This window comes from Lasioglossum baleicum, chromosome 1, assembly GCF_051020765.1.
Source record: "Lasioglossum baleicum chromosome 1, iyLasBale1, whole genome shotgun sequence".
Classification (NCBI taxonomy): domain Eukaryota; kingdom Metazoa; phylum Arthropoda; class Insecta; order Hymenoptera; family Halictidae; genus Lasioglossum; species Lasioglossum baleicum.
In genome coordinates, this window is record NC_134929.1 from 19,889,154 (window position 1) to 19,909,856 (window position 20,703).

The following is a 20,703-nucleotide window of genomic DNA, read 5'->3' on the forward strand; positions in this document are numbered from 1 at the left end:
TCTAGTTCCATTTTGACTTCCATATCGGTTCTATAATTGTGCTGGTGATTACGCAAGCGATGTAAACCGTGTATCATTTCTTCGTGATGTTTAGATTTTTGCATCTGATTCGATTGGAAAATGATATTTTAATTTTTTAATCGACCTTACAACAAGCCCAAAGATGAATTTATGAATTGAGTCTTACACCGGTTTCATAATCAGCGACACAAGTAGCATTGTTCAGCTCTGATGTTGAGACGACTCCAGAACAGGTTTTAGTTTCTATGGTAAAATCCGTTCTGACCTTTTGCTGCTCCATAATGAAGTCAGACATGATAAATTATTTTCCACTGAGCTCATTAAGTATGCAGAACAGCATGGACATATATTTCATGAATTTTAATGCGTATGTATAAAATAAGAGTTTGAAACTGCTACGGTATCCAAGCCCCGGTACTGGCGCGAAGAAAATAGAGATTGAGAGAGAGAGAGAGAGAGAGAGAGAGAGAGAGAGAGAGAGAGAGAGAGAGAGTGAGTATAATAATTAGACAGTAATATCACGGAAAACGTCCAGCCTCGAGAATTAATTAATGTGGCACTATTTGTTGGTGAATCTCGTTCCACCGACTCGAAGTGTCAACCGAATGGAATCGCAGCTCGTTCCCGGAGGGGTCAGGAGATACCATGATTCAAACAGTTTCTCTCGCAGTCTCCTACAAGGATCGGCTGACGCACGGTAATTATCCATATCTTTTTTCTTCTTTTGTTCTCGTATTTAAAAAACGATCGTTGAACGGAAACGACTGAAAAATATTACGAAAAGGAAAAACACCGGGCCTGCTCGGGCCCCGCCAAAATATCTGTATATATACATATATATTATATACATTATATATATGTATATATATTACACGGAAATACTATAAAGTGGAGCGAATCCGAGAATAAAAATAAATACGTGGCTTGCGACGTCCACTGGGCCTCGCGATCGAATAGAAGAACCGATACTATAATTAGTTTATACGTATATACATATGTAGGTATATATTAAAAATTGTACCATGAACGATATTAGCGAACGCAATGAAGGAAAATAATCGTTTTGCTCCTCGGTTCGGTCGGTTTTCGTTTGTTTGTTTTTTTCGGGTTTTTCTACGGTTTTTCGGGTATTCGTTTTTTGTACGTGGCGGCCTCGACCTCGCGTTCGAGGCGTTGAAATCATTCAGTTTAGCAGAATGATTACTCGCTCTGACTGTCAGAGTGTCCACTATGTGTTGTCTCGTCTCTGTAAGTGGCTGTTCGTTCCGCGGACGACAAAGGAACCGTGAACACAAGCAGAAAGGAGAAGCGCGCACAGCTCGACGTTTTGTTAACATTTACATTTGTAAATCGAGTCCGCGCCGGAAATCGCTCTTTTCCCTCGCTCTCGGTACAGCTCTGCACGCAACTTGGCACACAACAGCGTCAACGGACACCCATGAATTCCATAGATCGATCACACGATGGGAATTCGTTCTGTCATCGCCAACAATGTACTGTGCAGACACATGAAGTCGACTGGAAAGGGGAAAACTGGGCTGATTGGCTACTAGCCCCGTGGACGGCACCGCCCATTACTGTTTCCACTGCTTTGTTCATCAAATTTATAAAATTGAATCGGATAGTTATCCTAAGAATTAAAACTGTTCAGTTATGAGCAGTACTTCCTAGAGCCTTATCATCTCTGCACAGTTCACATGGCACATCAGTCCTCGTTACAAAAGGCAATGTCTGATCCGATCTTTTAACACTTTAACTACCGAAGTTACTTTCTTGAGAATCAACTAATAGAGATTTTTAATTAAGCTTTCAATAGGCATAGCTGTTTTGTTCTTAAATTAGCAAACGTTACACGGTGACTGCCTATAACTGTTACACTCTTCTGCTAAATTGTTTCAATATCAAAAAAATAGCGGAAGGGTCCACATTGTACCTATTCCTAATAAATAAATGCTACACGACCTCAGACGAGTCTCTCCACACAAAAAGCTAACATCTCTCCACAAAACCGTGTCGCCAATCTACTTCCAACCCAACAGTCAACGTGTCAATGATCCTCTAAACTCTAAACAGTCTCAGGCAGCTAAAGTGTTAGCAGCTTCCGGTGGACCACGTTCACCACAGCCATTGAGCATTCGACCAGCTGAAGCTTTCAATCCGAGTTCGAGCTTCGAGACGGTTAATAAAAAACGTGATCAATGACTAAAAAAGAGGGATACGGGATGCAGCGAAAAATTTGAGCGCAACCGACGACGACGACGATGTGCAACCAGAAATTGTAAGGTGGCCCGATGGGGTGCAGAGCTGCGCGAAACGGAGAACGATAGGAGGAGTATAAAAGCTTCCGGTGTGGCTGGACGACAAAAAAGCACGGGATGCGATCGCGTTCCGGTGTTCGTCCCGTTCCTCGACGATTCCCTCGTCCAGCATCGTTGTCCTCGGCGACTACCGGGGCTCGCAGGCCTCGTAGACGAGCTCTGGCACCAGGGCCAACGAGAACGTGGCGCTGGCTTGTCTTGCGTACTGCCTCCTCGTCGTGTTAGCTTCGTGTTACCTGTTGTTCTCCTCCATGACCACCTGCTTGAACACACCGGCGGGCATCTGGCTCTTCACCTCGTGGCTGCCCAACGCCGTCGTGCCGTCCTTCGCGATGAACAGCTGTAGCCCCGTCGCTAAAACAAACGCAAACGAATTATTAGTCAACGGCGTTGCTTCCTTCTTCCTCTACTTGCTCTGCTAGATTAACTAGCCCTACTAGATCTACTAGATTAACTAACATCTACTAGATATTTAGGTATTTTGAAACTGAAGATCTCTGCACCGTATGCAATGTCCCTATAAACTATTTCAATGTCCCACAAGGACAAGGATAACAAGTTGCCGACCGGTTACCCTTCTACTGTTCTTCATGCCCGACTAGTTTACAACTTTAATGACGACAACTATGTACTTCATTAAAAGGTGCTGTGACGTACATCACAGGTGAAAGAATTCCAGATATGGGATTGTTCTAGGTTACGATCGAGATTACGATCATTTCACTTTTTAATTACACGTACTATCGTACGATGTTGGCACAGAATCGTTTCCCAACAACGTGTGTCCGAGTAATTAGGAGGAATCACTTACTTTCGGAGCTCTCAAGGTCGGTCTGCTCTAGGTTCGTTGCTTTGATTAGCTCGTCGATGAGGGAATCCGGGTTCGGCCTGGTAACCTCGACCCTGCAGAGGATGGGGTTTCCTGCACCGTCTTCAGCCTTTTTCCTGCGTTCCAACGCGGCCTTTGCTCGGTCCAAAGATCCCGTTTCACTGAGTCCTGAACCGCCGGAAGGATTTCTGCGAGAACAAACAGCCACCAAGGCCTGTCAATCAATTCCATAGATCTTGTATACCTGATTTTTAACCTCTTCAAGGATTCTGACATGTATATATATATGTACGTTCGTCTTCAGACTCTTTAGTCTGATGACCCTTCGAACTCACCAGGTGAAAGATGTAGAAGAAACATTGTTTCATTTGTTTCAGAATATTTTAGACAATTATTGCATGGCAATCTTGAATGCATAACAGCAACGACTTGATAAAAATATTTGAAGCGGGTAAATAGTATGTGTTCGATATTTCCTATGATTCAACGCTCAGTTCTTCTAGAGGTAACGTGACGTCACTTTTATTCAACGTATTCACAATTGTTTGCATTCCTATCTTGTTCAGTTGATACTGCTGTTCAATTTCATAAAGTACATTTATAATTGCAAGGGATTCGTCGCTGAACTTGTTAGAATTTATCCCTGAAGAGGCTAAATGTCAATCTGTAGTTTCCGCGAGCACTGGTACGGAAACAAAGCAATCCGCGGATTTTTTTGTGCAAAAACCTTTTTGCGTGTGGAGATGAAAGAAACAGAAGACGTGCACGCGGAGCAACGGTCAACTGTGCGAGGTATGTCGTACCTTTCCGCTCGATGAATAGTTATACGATATTTAAGTAGTGACGATCGTCCGCCGGCGGATGCAAAACGTGATGTCTCACGAGTACGCGATCCCATGTTGCAGTCTTCCCGCGGGGTTGCTCCGCGTTCACAGACATTCTGTATTTGCAGTATGGTGTTTCACAGCAGTATAATTGACGTGCGAATTTGGATTAGAATAGCGACGAAGGTCCTTCGAATTTTTTAGAGTTGTCTTACGGATGAAAAGTGTCACCGAAGTTGTTGTTTGAACGTCGCAAAGTCGCGCAGGAAACTAATAATGATAATAAGATACTCTTCAAAATATGCCTTTTTAAATGCAAAAACATTTTTTGAAAGTCTTGCAGTTATTCGGAAAAAAATTCTTACAGACTGGACACAACCCTTTCAATTTTAGCCGTTCCAAATTTGCCATATTAAAAAGGATCCGTCATTGCTGCATTGTTCGCAAGTAACCAACAGGCTTGGCATTGAACTGAATCGTGTACTGTAATCCAAATAAATCCACCACAGTAGAACTGTCAAAACTTATAGCACATAAGTTTTAATTTTCCCAGGTTTCGTGAATTACACTGCCGTGAAGATCAGCAGTGTCGACCCACGGGAACCTAATTTCGCGCCCCAGTGCTGTTCGGGCCGAGGAACGTCGATGATTATTTCTCTGTGACACACCGCGTGCAATAACGAGCTTTCTTCGATGCAAAAGAATGGAAAGGAGTTATGCGAGAGGTGCTGCGACGCGAACGAAACGAAAAGGTTAGTAGCATGGGTGGCGGTGGTTGTTTGTTGCGGGGGTGAACACTTCGAGGAAGCACGAGTATCTGGATGGTCAAATGAAAATGGCAAAAAAATGTGCAAAAAAGAAGCGGCCGGATTGAGAGTCATATTGTCGCGAGTACAGAAGTACGGTAGTGCTCGCTCAAATTTGCTAAATCTCTTACAGTTAAAGCTCCACTTTTACCCGCCACTTGCTACCTCGAGCTCTCCGCCAGAATTTTCCTTCTGGATTCCAGACTTTGCAAATTTAAGCGAGCGTTACTGTAACGCGTGGTTCGCATGCAAAAAGCTGGCTGAGGTCGTGACCTGAAATCGACCCGAGGGATCAGACCGGACCTGTTCAAGGATCGGGACAACCATAATCGGCTGCATCGCGGATCTCGCACGCTCTCATCGTTTGATCCGCGTTTGATCCGCGTTTTCCGTTGAAGAATCATTCGGTGTTCGGATTTCGGGCCGGATCTTGAGCAGATCCGAGTCGCGAAGCTTCACGCTCGAGACACTCCGCTATGCAAATGCTAACAGTATAAGTTATGCATCCAGGAAGCTGAATCGCGTCGAAGAGCGACTGAGCAAAAAGTACGGCGAATTATTTATATGGCAACGTCTGCGCGCAAAAATATGAAGTTATATGCGTTGGCCTTTGACACGTGTAAATCTTGTGTCATTAGATGTTTTTTTAGATGTCCTAACGAGATTCAGCTTGCCCACGACAAAACGGTGTCCTGTACTCTTCAAAGTCGAATCGCAAGCATATAATTTCTGGTTTCAATTAGACGACGTTTCCGGTATGCGAGGATTCGCAAATAAAAACGCTGCGACGAAGGGACAGTTTAAGCGTTAACACCTTGCGGACGATTAACTGATATTATTTGAATTTGTTCTTGTAGGAGAGATGGAGCTCGTCCGTGGACGTTGTAATCATAAGCGTTGAAGGATTACGAGGTTTCGAAACCGGAGACTTGTTTACGATAAAACGAAACTCGTAGAAGAATGATTAGTCAGCACAATGGACATTGATGCTAAAAGATGTCAACATCGACCGGGACCGGTTGCTTTATTTACCTCTTCGTCAATGCGAGAAGGTAAAGCAGAGATGACAAGTCAGCAAGGCTTGATCAGTATCTAATAGTTACGTCACTGGTTAGGGAAGTCATGGGACAATGCTCTGGCGGCGTTCAAATGAAGAGCAAAGAAGCCAAGTCTATTGGAGACAATGTGAAATATGGAGGATTGCTCTGGCTCCGTTAAGATAGAGAAAAGTTAAGCTACACCCACTAACTACACTCCAAATTAGATGTATATGAAGATTGTCTCGTGGAAGGTTGCTTTGGCTCTATTAAAGCCGAGGGCAACAAGCCTCGCCCACTAGGAACACTCTAAAGCTGGTATGGGTGAAGAGTGCCCCAAGAGAGAGTCTCTTGGCTTCGTTAACAAGTAAGTTCTTAGTGATAATAAACAGAAACTTTAAAGAACATAAACCACAGAATTGACCCTGTTAATCTCCCACAAGGTATCTATTAGAAATGTTTCATGATTCCATCTTAAAAAGAGTGATACCTGTCTAGCGAACTTGTTATCTCTGCAGTCAGTACAAGCCATGAGATACACCACACATGTACACACAGAAACATAAAGGGATAGAGACAGACAGATAGATAGAAAGAGAGATAGAGACACCCGCGCGCACACATACACGCACAAATACGAAGGACAGATTAAGACGAAAGCATGGACTGACGGTGGGGTTATGCTGTGTCGGTGCTGGGAGCTCGGTGGAACGACATCCGGTACTCCTAAAGAGGACTCCTCGGAGTCCGCAGGGCTGGTGGCGACCGTAGCCAGCTTGCCCCCCGCCCCGTCCAGCAACTTCCGGTGGCCTCCGCCAATACCCCTGCAAGGATTCACAAAGCCATCCAAACTGGAAGCAAAGCTACACTTCCTCTCCTCCGACCCTTCTCGCTTCCTCCTTTCCTGTTTCTTTAACGTTGCCCCCATTTTTTTCAGAATGCATCTCACTATCCGCTTTTACCATTCACTCTCTACAACCTCTTTCAAGTCAGCCAGTTATTTACATTTTCATTTTTTCTTCTTCTTTCCCAGTGTCATTGATGTAATTCAATTTTTAAAAATGTATAGTTATTCAATCTGACTTACAAACTCATTCACTTCAATCACGTTATTTACTTCTCAGTTTACTTTGGACCAGACTTGGAGGAAATTGAGCTACAGAGAGTCAACAAAACACAATTAGCTGCATCGGTTCATAAGCTGGCAAATTAATCAACAATCTATTTTATAAATTACTAAAATATAATTCCCTTTCTAATATGAAAAAGCTTGGACTCCATAACGTTCAGCGAGATACATCCTCCCCTCTTGATTTATATATTAACTATAGTTTAGAGTCACCCTTTACACGTTTCCCGGATGCATTTCGTTAACATTCCTTCAGCTCGAAATTTCTTATACAATATAGATCTTCAATTCATTGCGACTTATTCAATTTTAAGGGTAGTAATTTTGAAAAGATGTTTCACGTGGTTTGAAGCGACCAACGAAGCGCATCCTCTGCTTTAGCGAAGCTATATTACAGATACACTTGGTACTTAACGAATCAAGGTGGACGATAGCTGGTCACAGAATCGGAAACCGCGGAGAAACGATAACGCAAGCAGTTTTTCCAGCACGGAGAAGGGTATCAGGTTCTGTCCTCGACGATCGACTGACAGTCCTGGTTTAGCATGGTTTCGTGAGGAACAAGGATATATATGTTGTCGTGGACGTTCGGCGCGTCTTCGATTTAGCAGCTCTAATCGACTCACGGTTAATGAAGCGAAGCGACAGCTCGTCTCGTAGCTATAGTGTGTCGATGTAAATGTGTCTCTGTCGTGTTCGGTTGGTGAGATATCGCGACCGACAGTGATAGATCAAGCGTTATTAGCCTAGATCGACGCAGTTTGTGTCTCGATCGTTGATCGTCTCGTCGCAAGCATCGTTCCAAGGAACTTCTTGATACAAGATAACACAAGCGTGTGAGAAACGGAAGCGATGGCGTTCGGGGCACATGATTCCCCCCCGATCTGTACAAATTTCCTTCCAATGTTTTGTAACACGATAATGCAATAGAAACATGAAATCTGAATTAGTTGTCTAATTGTCAATTAGTAATTGAAGTTCTAATTCAAGTCCAATTGAAGTTGTCTAATTGTTCAATTGAATCAGTTGTTTATTGAACAGATTTTTCTCATTCATTTCAGAATCGTGTGCCTCCAGTTGAAAACAAAATTAATTCAAATCGGAACAAAAGAGAGCTATTTTTCAGGGGGATCGGAATCTGTTAACAGGTAAAGGGGATTTGTAATAATATCACTTCGCTGAATTTAGCAACAAAAGCGATGATCACTGATTCCAGGATGAATCTGTGTTTCTAGATCGATGGACATTTGTAGAACAGAAGTTGGTCCCAAAATTTAAGTCAGATTTCTTTTCTGGGTAAAGAAAAGTCTTTCGCAGTGACTCTATTGTCTGAAGTTGTCTGAAGCTGAAATCTAGTACCACTTTGCATCTAGTTGAGCTTTCTCGGGAAGTTTGAAGCAAGTTCTTAGATGTCCACCGTTCAAGAAGTGTTTATTCAATCCTGGAAGCAGCAAACAGAGCTTTTAACAGCCCCGTGACGTTGGAAGTGAAATGAACCAACAAGGGTTGATAGTGGTGGGCTCCAGTAACTTCGAAAATTGACTAAATTTGTATATGACTATTTAAAAAAACACTTTATCCTGAATAACTTCCTCTGAAATTTCTGACTAATATCTGTTTCAGTTACGGTGATTCAATAATACTGATTAGTGCAAAAGTTCGTACTTGTTTTCGTATTAAAATAGAACGAGAAATTGGGCACGAACTATTTTGTGCATTCAAATTTATTTTGAGCTCGCACTGCTTATCGATGAAGTCAGACAAACAGCTGAATGTACACAGTTTGCAGCAGCAACAATCATTGTTATCAATAACAATAAAGCTGACACAAGAATCCTTCCTACAACAATTTCAGTACCGAAACAGAAACGGAAAGCTGAACCACAACCGAAACAGACAACACTAGAAAATTTCAATTTCCACAACAGTTGTTCAAAACCAAAGGTTCTTCACAGCCTGTTTAAGAACCAGAATCACTATCGCAACATTCTCCAAGCCCCAATTTGAATCCCTCTGGACCCAGGAACAAAAGATGGAAGGAAACCGAGGAGAGCCGACAAAAACAAACAAGAGAAAGAAACTGGTAAAAGAGAAAGTCGTTGACGAATGAAACCTACCTGAGGGTTTGACCGGTCGTCGCGGAACGTAGCGAGGCTCTGGGGTTATCGGGCCTATGAAGAGGATCGGGGGAGGACACGGCTCTAGCTTGATCAGCCAATCGCAATACCGGGCTGGTTTTACCCTTTTCGATACAATCACAGGTCTTCGAGAAAGTTCTCCAACCTGGCTGACCGATCCTCGGTTTTACGACTGACGCGATCACGCTGTTAAATTGCTGTTGCCCGTTTCTGCCATTGTTAATCATGTTTCGCTCGTTTCGAGAATCGAAGCTGTTCGCCTCAAAATTCTTCCGCGAGAGTCGTGGCACGTCTTGCGGTACCTTGAACACGTCGACTACCTCGTCGTCGACGATGTTGACGTCCGAGGAGCCAACGCTGTTCGCTATACCGTTCCTAGAGCCTTTGATCTCGTTCTGAAGCTCACTCGATGAGAGACGCGCCGCGACGCTCGAGGACGTCTTCGAATTCCGCGGGTCCAGTTTGCCGTCGCGCGATGAAACTGGACTAGAACCCGGCCAGAACCGGTTCCGAGGGTCCAACAGCATCAGGGAAGACGAGGACGGGGAATCGACGTTGTCCAGGCTGATCTCAGGCTTCACAGCCTGGTGGCAACCTGGGGCTAGGCTCTGGGAAGGGTTCGGGATACGTGGAGCCCATACCGGCCAGGAGGGTGACCTATAAAGATCACAACACAAATATTGAAGCATGCAAAAATCATAATAAACCTGTGAGTATGGTACGTCGTTCAGACGGAAAGAGAATGGTCGCGGAATCGAAATATTCACGCACAGGCTAGGTCTTGGGGAACACTAAATGTTGTAGATATTTATGGCTGCGTGATAGAACTTCTTTAGGCAAGGTTTTTTTCTAAGTATATGCACTGAGTAGAAATGTCTTTCGCAAACTACTTCGACTAATCTAATCTGATACCTAGAATACAGACGTTTCAGAATATTGTTACTGTATTGGAAATATTACGTGGAACAAAATTTTGAAGCTGCTTCTTCTTCGTGGTACGATCATTTAGAATTTTATCAATGCCTTTTCAATGAACAAAATATTAAGCTAATTTTTCCTCTGACTACAAGACCCAGGAGTGGCCCATAAGACAGTGGAACTCTGCAGCGAAGGGTCTCACGCAGCCATATGTATTCGGACCATTCAGCGTCCAAGCAAGCTCTGCACGCAAAAATATACTGGCCGAGTCACCTAACACTATTACCCGAGTTTAATCATAGCTGACTTGTTACATTAAAAAATGTTTCAAGAAAAATTTACCTCAGCACTCAATACTCTTTCGCAGCATATATTTAAAGATCCTACATTACGATACAAATCTTAAGATCGTCTTTAAACTAATGATCACACTGCATGTCTTATTTGATACAAAGGAACTTCCGTTTGAAACTTTTTGTCACACAACGAGTAAGTTACGAGCAGATTCAGGTGGCACGGTTAAGTGACTCAGCCTGTATACGCAAGAAGAGAATCCAGAGTCTCAAATTAAAGAAAAAAAAAGAATCAAGTTGCGATAAAAGAAGTTTTCCTCGGAGGACTTGATGCTTTTCCGGCAACAGCCCTCCGCCGTTCGCAAGCTAGATCCGCAACACGTGTCGTCTAAATGTCAATTGGCTTCCCGTAGTTAGTCGTGAGAGAGATTCGTCGTTAATGTCTTGTACAACTGTTCAACGAGACAAAGAGATGGATAGAGAGAATGAAAATAGAGAGTTCAAGAAAGGGAAGCGTAGAATTCGAGAAGCAAGATCATAAGCGATGAACGCCGATAGCGGCGCTACTATAAGAACTGTTAGTGCGAGTTGTTAGAGCTCGATCGTTTTACATGTTGCTTCTAATGTGTATCTTTGTTTAGAATTGTCTCTTGACACTTTAGAGGATCGTTGAATCGATTGATACGTATGTAGGTGTACGGAAAAATTCCTCCATATAGGAACCCTGTCGAGAATCATGCTCGCTTATCGTCCACGTCGAATTGGAAGTGTTAGAAGAGGCAGTCGATCGCGGTTATCGAGTCGACGGAACGGACGACGTGTCCGGGTGAGTAGCAAGCGGTTCACCCCTTGCCCTATGACGTCCAATCATTCTAATAACGAAGACTCTACATCTGACTAATCTGTTGTCAATCCTCTCAGTATTATTTACTTTCATGTTGTATTTAAATCGATTTTTACTTTGAGCATTTACTTTCTAGTCTAATCAATTTTCTTCTTACTCTAATTCTTAAAATCTTGTACATATCATTTCTTCGGTGGACATCACAATTTATGTGAGAGTAAGACTACGATAAAACTCTTGACTCCTACAGCTAAGGACCACCCTAGCCTACACAGAATAGGTATAAATATTTCTGTTCTTCCAGGTAGAATGAGCTTGTTTAAAGAGTTTCTACTTAGCGAAGTAGTTGAAGAGATCGTAGGGCAAGGGGTGGAATGAATCGCGACTGTGATCGAGTATATGTGTTACTGGAAGTATTGAGAAGAGAACTCTGGACACGGAGATTAGGACCGTTCTGTGTTTCGCCGAAACCCTCTCTAAGGCGGAATCTTTTCTCTGTGGCTTTCGCTTCTCGGGAAGAGGCCTGCGGTGGCCTTACCTAATGTGGCCACTGTCACCACTACTGCTCTGCCTACTGTGCTGACTGTGTGAATTCAAGGACCCATATCCAGATCCTTTGCTCAGCTGGCTGGTGTTGCTGCTGTTGCGGGAATGGCCCGACTCCGTGTGCGCTTCAGCCAGGGTCTCCACTGGAAGAATCGACGAGGGTACGATCTCGCTCAACGTCATCGGATCATACGTCTCCGTCCCACTTAGAAGCTCTGAAAAATCGACTTCCCTTCAGACACGTTTGTTTCTCCTTCAAGCGTTTTGTTTATTTTGCTAAGAAATATTTGATCCCGTGGCTTCCAGCGAGAAACACTACAGAGAGAACAATAAAGGCTATCTAGTATTACCCGAGGTAAAAAGGGCAGGCCTCTTTTTAGGAAGACTGCCGAAACCGCTGCTGGCACTGGCTATACTGCCAGCCAACGACCCGCTGGAGACGTAATCCTCCCGGTTAGGACACCTATCTGATCCAGCCACCTCGTCCGCGGTTAGACCTGGCACACCTGTCACGCCAGGAACTGCCAGTTGCGTTTGCTTCAACGACGGAGACGGTCTGAAAACAATAGACTGATCAATTTTAAGGAAACCGAGCAGAAAATTCTTGTTCACCCCAGCATTAAGTCGGAGACTGGTAAGTCATAAAATCAGTAGAAATGAATTAATTATAGTGTAAGGTGCACACACACACAATTCTTCTCTTATCTCTTATCTCTCTTATCCATAACTCTGATCGTTTATATTAATGAAATAGACAAGACTAGTTCAACGAAGGATTCAATTTTGTTGGATCTTTGCTATTTATGTTTTAAGTTGAATGATATTTAACTTTGCAGTCAATTAATTTTGAGAAGTTCTTTGGGGTTGATATTTTTCAACGTCAGCAGTGACTTCTCGGTACCCAGAGCAGTTGTAAGCTTACACTTTGAACAGTATGTCTCCGGAAAGCATGTTCATCTTGATGGAGACACGCAGCATGGAGTTATCCTGCCGATGTCTCGCGTCGTAGCCTTCTAAAAGGCACCTCGTTCTGCAGAGTCCAGCTCCTGCAAATTCTGCGAGGTTCAGGTCGGTGAAGCCGAGTTTCTGGAAGGACCTGCCTCCCTTCAATTCCTGCAAAATCGATCGGTAAGTTCACAGAGAGTTCAAGAGAACAAGATTGTTTAACCAGCAACGGTTTAAAAGAGGATTAGTTACCTTTCTGACTGATATCCTCAAGATGCACGGGTCCAGGACAACGGTGGACGCGTTGGCACTCATCTTGCAGAGGAAATCGAACTTCGCGTTCCATCTGACCGTGTGCTCTTGCACCTCCTCTCTGAAACACGAATGACAGCGATCGTTAGTACTAGATCTTCATTATTAAATTAACAAACAGAATTGTGTTAAACGTATTATCGAAGATGTTAATGTTTCATTTAATCGCCAGATGTTGTTATTGTTCAATTATATTAATTTTGTTACTGTTTAGGATGGCACCAGCTCATCTTTATTACAAATGGAGGAAATCCACCCTCTATTCATAAACCATTTTGCAGAATCAGACACGACCGATAGAACCAGGGAATTCGATCAAGAAATACTAGTTTCCAATTCGAATCCGAACCGACACTGTTGATCTAGGTCTGGATGTAGCCTGATCTAGTCTGATGAACCGTTTAAATGAATATTCAGAGTACTCGACTTCCGGTAAGGGAGCTTCCGGTCGACAAACACGCGCGCGTCGCGTATCAAATCGTACAAAGGGTTGGATTATAGGTTGTCAAAGTTCCTGCTTTCCTATGCCGACAAATGATCAAACGGGAATATTTTTATGGTGGTAAATCGTCAATTAGTGTCGATCCCTTGTGCTACAATATTGAGCCGGGTTCAAACAGAATCTATAAATTCCCTTTAAATTGAAATCGAATGGTGTGCATTGCAGGATACGTGGGAGTACGATAAATATAGATTTTCTGTTTTTCCTAGTAAATTATAACCGTCAAAGAAGTTCTAATAATAATAATAATAAAATAAATCGCAGTGCAAAGGGGCTAAGAATAGAACAGGTGCGAAGAAGTTGATTCTAACGGAAGTAAAATCCTTGGGAATAGAATTTTTAACGACCTATGGATCCTCTTCCAGGATCTTCCACAAGTTCAATTTCACAGAGCCTCGATGATAGTATGTACTCGAAAATCTAGTAGGACTACAAATGGTTCCATTATGCGAGTACCACTGTACTCTCGAATAGAACAGACCGCCACAGATACCGTAGGATCGTAGGAATAGTGTGTCCAAGCGAGTCGGAGGATTTTCACGAGTTTTCCGAGCGACTTGGCCACCATAAGCGGGTCCTGGCTCGTAAATGTCATCGCTGTCGCGCACCCCTCTGGCCGTGAACAACCAGAATATCGACCTTGCTCGAAGCGGATGTAGCACGAAAGACCGAACAGAACACGGAATAATAAAAACACTTGTCTCGAGGGGACGGAAGGAAGGAAGCGGAGAAATCGATGGGGGAAACGTTTCTCTTCTTGCGGCGGAGGACGCCATGAAAAATACAGGAGCGAACCCGTTAACCCTTTGCGAACGCGTTTGCCCCAAACTTGGCTGCGAAGATGTCTGCTTCGATTTTTGCCAACAATTGTAATTGGATTTTATGTAAATGTTTCTTTACCGTCAAATAAAATGTTTCAGGACCTGAAAGCTAGCACGGTGAAGCTTCGAGGCGTGATGCAATTGAAGTTAGCGAAATCGTCACGATGTTGGAAAGCGTGTTTCCCCGGTATAGTATGTTAACGAGATTGGCCGGCTTAGCGGCACGGTTATCGGGGAAGCATGCATCGAAAAGCCACGGCATTATTTTGATCGAAAATAAGATTACCGATTAAAACGAATCGTGCAACTCGGTGATGCACGGGGGCAACAGCAGCACCTAAGTTGTACGAATTCGCTGCGAAGCTTACGGTGCATTATTCTGATCCGCCTTTATCGGGAAATACGATTTCCCCGACGAAGCGGTACGTTCGCTCGTGACCCGACTCTAACGAGTTTTCTATTACGGTTTCTCTGGGATGCGATTGCCCACTGGGTCACTCGGGACCCGTCCCTGACGCCAGGATCATTCAAGACATTTTTTACCATTTTTTCCTCCATTTCCAATTGTTCGAAATTCCATCTCCGAAAGTTAACAGTGTATTGAAGAATGTTGCTCATTAAGACCGCAAGGTGTTTATGAAATTGGAATTGAAAAGCACATACAATGATGAGAGAAAGTAATAGAAACTAGTGAAACTAGTGGACACAGTACAATTTTCATTAAATGCAATGCAGTGGCATTTATTTCGAATAAATACCTGCGATTTATTAGGACATTTATCTGGAACGAAGAAAGTCGTTGAATGATTTTTCCAGAAGTATCTGTATGATGCGACTGATTGCCAGATACATCTTGAAGCATTTCTGACAAAAATCTACGTGAGAAACACTGTCGGTTTCGCACTTTCGCTTCTCGTTGTTATGATGCGCACCCCCCGAAGCTCGTTATCAGCGGAAATCCCGACGAAGGCGGGGAAACACAATTATCCGAGCATGGAGCACGGTAATTTTTAGAAAGTTTTAATCGAAGAGACGCATCCTGTCGGCGCGATTAAAGGTCGGATAGTGGGTCAGAAGAACGGGACGGACACCGTGCACAGCTCGACGAGAGCCGATAACAAATTACGCGTCGACAGCTTCGTTGTTGCTCGAGGTTAATTGTACTGTACCTGATGCGTGATATCAGTATAAAAGTGAAAGAATGAGAGAGAGGAAATGAGTTGAGTTTTTATTAATTTGTACAATATGCAATGTTGCACAGGCATCGGTGGTTTGGTTTGATATTTATTTAACGCGTAGGTCGTAGGTATACGGTGGGCCGTGCGTCCGAGTTCTGTAAAACAGGGGACGAGGATTATTAACGATCCCGGTTTCGAAAACCAATTAGCCAGGGGGGTCCAGTTTGCACCGGGGCCGTCTATCTCTCTCGTTGCAACAACGTTCAAGGTTAATTAACTCGAACGTCCGGACGGAAAATAGGAATTGCAAATGAGCTCGCGGACAGACAGAAACTGGGCCAACGGATTCCAAAGGAGATGCTCCCTCTCTCGCGCCGGGAACACATTATGACAATGATTCACGTACGCGAAAATAAATAACCGAAACGGAGATATGCAAAGTTCGCCGGACGTCCGAGAATGACTGTCTAAATAGCCGGCTTCGCAATGAAGTCATAAATTCACTCTATAAACGCAGAACAAATGAAGAACGCTGATATCGAAGAATTGTCAAAGTGTAGCAAGAGTCTTCAGCCTCCAATCTAGAATCAGAAGCAAGATCTTTGTGTTTAAATTAAGTGGTAACCTAGATGGACCAGCTAGGACTAGAGACCGAATCCAGACCTAGCTTAGGGGATCCTCGTCGAAATTTCCTAGTGGCAAAATGACAAATTAGGAGATTTTCGTCTACCTGAGTGCAGGTAACCTAATAGAGGGTATTACCGTTGCCGAAGCATTAACGAATGCTCGGGCCGACAGAACGTTTCCTTTTCACCCGAGCTCGCAATGTTCCGAGCCTTTGATCCTCGCGCGCAAAGGAGGTACGGTATTTCCGGCGTAACCCGGTCATCGAGAAGCGCAAGGATTCGTGACGAGGCATCGGGGGACCACGAATTACGGGTCGCGGCAAGTGTCCCCGAGCACCTGAATATCGATGCGACGAGGGGCAAGCTACGCCCCCTTTTCCTAACGTCAATGAGAGAGAAACATCGCCGGCGTAAAACCCCGACCGAGCGACCCGTGTCTCTGCAATTCCGGCCGACCCTAATTCCATCATATTTTCCATTTGCTCGTTCGAATCTCTTCTCCTCTCTCTCTCTTTCTCTATTTTAGTCTCTCTCCCTCTCGCGCGAACCACGAACACTTCCGTGACATTACACCCGGGGACCCTGTTGAACGATCAAGTCGGAGAACGCGCGGAATAAATTCTGGACTACGCGTTTAACGCTTCTGCGAAGTTTGCTACTGGATAATTTTGTGTTTAGCCAATGACAGCGCCTCGGTCATTTTTGACTCGAGAGTTCGATGGTAAATTCAAGATTAAATGCTAAATTACAGTCTTATATTAAAAGATATTCAACTCATATTTCAGTGACGTAGCACTCATTGTTACAGAAACCGATCGCCCAACTTTCGGCTCATGATCCACAGGCCGCTCGACTAACTAAGCGCCTTAATGGCGGATGACTCAATATTGCATCATGTCGAATATCGTCTTCCGTTACGGCACACAAATGTGAACGGAAAATATGGAAGGAAGATTTTTGATGAATTTTATAGATTTAACATTGTCGGATCATCATTTGTTTCAACAATTTTATGAGAGTTCGTAAGACCTTGCTGAAGACGAAGCAAGATGAAAGATTTTCCACCAATTCAAGAACTATTTGGACAAGATGTGATTGCTATAAAGCATGAATAACTAAATCTTTAGAATGACGAATGAATGATTGGCAGAACGTTTTGCCAACCGTTTCAACGTGAGAACTTGTGCAACGTTACTGCAGGTCCGACAATGCAAAAGGTTGCTGCGAAGCGGTGATCAGCTTAATAGGCCTCTCTATGGATAGTTTAATCGCGGCAAGGACGCCGGTGCTCGCATTGTCCGCGAATTGATTTCACGAAATACTCTTGATCCCCTCGGAAGGATGAAACGCTAGACGTTGTGTGCGATTAGGCTGTGAGGCGTAGCCGAGTGCAAACTGGGAGACACTGGAAAGACGAGTGTCCTTAATTTCAGAACCCGTCGGAACGGGCACGATACGATCCTAAAAGCCATTGTTTTATATCGATCCCACAGCAAATACATTTAAATAATAACACACTGCTAAAGAGCTGCATTGTACGATAATATGCATTCGACAACAACGTATTCATTCAATGTAAATATAGTTTGTTTCTGCTGTTGCACGAACAGAAAATTCTTTGACATAACATTTGCCATGGAGGATCGTAGCCAATGTGTGCCTAATTCAAATATACATAAATTGAAAAGTTTCACGATACTTATAGATAAGATAATATTAATCTGAAGTAAATCACTGGATTTTACTCGCCTTCCTTATCTTTGGGCGATGATTTAAAAAGAACTGAAAATATCCTGGGCTTTGATGTTACTCATTCACGAGGTTTCCGACAATGAAACTGTATCAGCATTCACACTTTTGTACGGAAACTTTTGCATTAGAAAATCGCAGGATACATTATGGCTATGAATCTTTGCTTTTTGCACGTATTTCTCATAAAAATAGGAAAAATCGTAAATGTTTACCTACGTGCGCCGTTAGATGGAACAGCTCGAAGTCCGCGATTTTCACGGTACCCTATTCGACAGTTCTAGTGTTAAAGAGGTCCGTCGGTATGTCGTTCTCCAGCGAATAAACGTTTGTTGGACAAGCAGCGTCACAGTTTTTCGGCGTCGCGACGCGACGCGGCGCGCCACATTTGTCGAGGACTGACGTATTTGGAGCAACCGCTCGGTCGAATATCGTCGTCGCCACTGCAACGACCATCATCCTCCTCTCTCTCCCTGTTTCATTTCGTTTCGTTTTGTATTTTCTTGATTGTTCCGTTCGCAATCCGTGAACAATTTTTTCTTGATAACCCCGAGCTAACCCCTCAGACTCTCGTACGTTCTGTGTATCTTGCGCGTACCGTAGGACCGATAAGCGCAGACAAATCGCGATTTTTCGTGATAAATTCACAATAGATAGTGTATCTGCTCTTATTGAATTGATTGCCAGAAACGGACATCATATCGGAAACACATCTGTCAAGCTGATCGATGAACGGATCGAGGAGGCAGGCTAGATCTTTATCGTCTTCGCGGAATATACTGTCCGATACGTCACTAGTAGATACAGTTGGGTCTTTGTGTGACTATTTTCTTTCAGTCTAGCTGTTTAAAATTTAGTATTAAATGGACTGATCGTAACCATGCATAAAAAGGGTCTCAAAGTCCATCATACTTGATCAGAGTTCTCTAGAGATCTGGTTCGGAGTGCCAGATGGTCTTCCTCATCTAGGCTCCCATAATATCGAATTTCAACACGTGAACAAAGAAAAACGATGACATGAAGAAACTCAGATTGACCTCGGGAACATCTCAGAGAGGTCTCAGAGACTCTCCTAAACCTCGGATATCCGCGAGCTTCAACAATCGACGCACATATAATCCAGTTATAACCAAAAACTTTTCCAAAACTAAATATTCTCGCCACGATAACAACTGACATCAATTTCCATATCATTAAAATAATAATAGCGCATTTGGAGTGCCTGAAGGGGCTAATCAACCGAGATAAAAATCACGAAACCCCACCGAAATACCTATCCCATCGAAATCTGCCAGCGGGTTGTCTCTCCAATTTTGCGAAGTGGATTTTAGTAGCGGATAGCGCAAATTTTCGTTGAACGGGGAATCTTCCGTGCTTTCTAGCGTTCGTATCTCGAAAGGAATCTCCCTCGTTGCCTTCTAATATCGTTTTACGAGCTACGCGGGGTATGCCCGTTTGGTTATCGTCCGGCACGCGAGCAAACACGTTAATCGTACTTCCGGGTGCCTTCGATTCCCTGGATACACGTGCGTTTTATCGACGAGTTGGTGCCGTTTGCCAGCTACTTTTTATTGTGCGACCGTTGCCTGGATACACGGCTCTTTAACCCGACGCGGGATCGAAACTATTCTTGTCGAAGCTGTGCGCCATCAAACTCGAAACAACGTTGTTAATCGTCGATCCCAAGACTCGTCATTCAATTCAATTTATAGCGGAACTCCTAAACGGCTCAGAATGATTCAGATTTTTCTTTCAAGGAAACCTTTCAAGGAAGTACTACACATTCGGGACACTCTGTCAGTATACTGCATATATTGCATTCGTACAATTTTTATCGTAATACAATAAATACTCAATCTAAGATAACGGGGCTGTACGATCCAAGGAAACGAATGCTCTTTCTACTGCGAGACATACGCTACTGCGCAAAATAAAGAAGCACCCAGTATAATTGTGAGATATAATGACAAACAATATCTTTATGTAGAAATTGTATTGTACAATGATTGATTTATTGCATTTAAAGTATTAGATCAGTGGTTCTTAAACTTATGTAGTCTGGGGCCTCCCTCTTGAACAACATTCTTTTTGCGGACCCCATCCCAACCCTAGGCATTTTACGTAGTTCTTGAGACTTATTTGAAACATGGAAGTGTGAAAACATGAAACATTTTGAACATGAAAATGATTTGAATGACCTTTTTTTCCTTTTTTCAATTAATCACAAAGCGATAAATTAAAACTGAGATCATAAACAGTCCTGAAGATTCTGATAATCATTGTATCGAATGTTTGGAAGATTATTATTCAACCACATCTAAAGAAGATTGGATTTGTTGTTTCGATGCCTCAAATGGTTCTAATAATTTATGTAACATGTGTAGTAGACAAAAAAAGAATAAAAGTAGGGAGAAGAGGCTATATATAAAGGAATGCGTTTATCCCCAATTAGGAGTGCATCTAACCCCGGCCCCTGGAGGGAGAGATGCACTTTTTCGACCTTTTTTAAACAGTATATTAATACACTAATATAAAAGTTTTGCTCGTTTAACGTTATATCTTATTAAAGAGATTTAAATAAACAATTCAACTATGCCTGTCTACACTTTCAATTCTTCTTAATAAAATTTTTATAAACAGAAAACAAAATGTGATGCATCTATCTCGAAATTACCCTAGATAATTTGTTAACCGCCCTGCGAGGCCGTGTATGTACGTGTTTTGCAATCAAACAAATAAAACAATAAAATTCTGTTTCTTTTGATATTGGTACTGAAGCATTGGAGTTGCATTGCCTGGTGCTTGCGGGTTTTGAAACAGCAATTGCGCAGCGTAAAGGGTTAAGGAGAGGCGATAGGTGAACGTTA

At 43.1% G+C, this 20,703-nt stretch overlaps 1 protein-coding gene and 1 long non-coding RNA gene across 7 annotated transcripts in view; one reads left to right on the forward strand and one right to left on the reverse strand.

Moving 5' to 3' along the window:
- Window positions 1-1,091: 1,091 nt before the first annotated feature.
- The window catches only part of LOC143214546 (uncharacterized), a 70,372-nt gene continuing 50,760 nt past the window's right edge, over window positions 1,092-20,703 (reverse strand). For 2 of the 6 annotated variants that reach the window (XM_076435754.1, XM_076435769.1), the window contains exons 3-10: window positions 12,901-13,021; window positions 12,626-12,816; window positions 12,054-12,259; window positions 11,696-11,918; window positions 9,082-9,759; window positions 6,507-6,659; window positions 3,151-3,356; window positions 1,092-2,693 (exon numbers count right to left, since the gene is read on the reverse strand). In XM_076435754.1, the coding sequence (XP_076291869.1) occupies window positions 2,572-2,693; window positions 3,151-3,356; window positions 6,507-6,659; window positions 9,082-9,759; window positions 11,696-11,918; window positions 12,054-12,259; window positions 12,626-12,816; window positions 12,901-13,021 (1,900 nt within the window). In that variant the 3' untranslated portion in view covers window positions 1,092-2,571. Of the gene's footprint in view, window positions 2,694-3,150; window positions 3,357-6,506; window positions 6,660-6,887; window positions 7,777-9,081; window positions 9,760-11,695; window positions 11,919-12,053; window positions 12,260-12,625; window positions 12,817-12,900; window positions 13,022-20,703 lie in introns of those variants that run through there. The other 4 variants (XM_076435763.1, XM_076435782.1, XM_076435790.1 and 1 more) reach the window with 4 other exon arrangements.
- LOC143214577 (uncharacterized) lies at window positions 3,968-8,375 on the forward strand. Its single transcript, XR_013010172.1, has 3 exons — window positions 3,968-4,744; window positions 5,656-5,850; window positions 5,914-8,375. It is a non-coding gene; the product is annotated as an uncharacterized LOC143214577 (long non-coding RNA).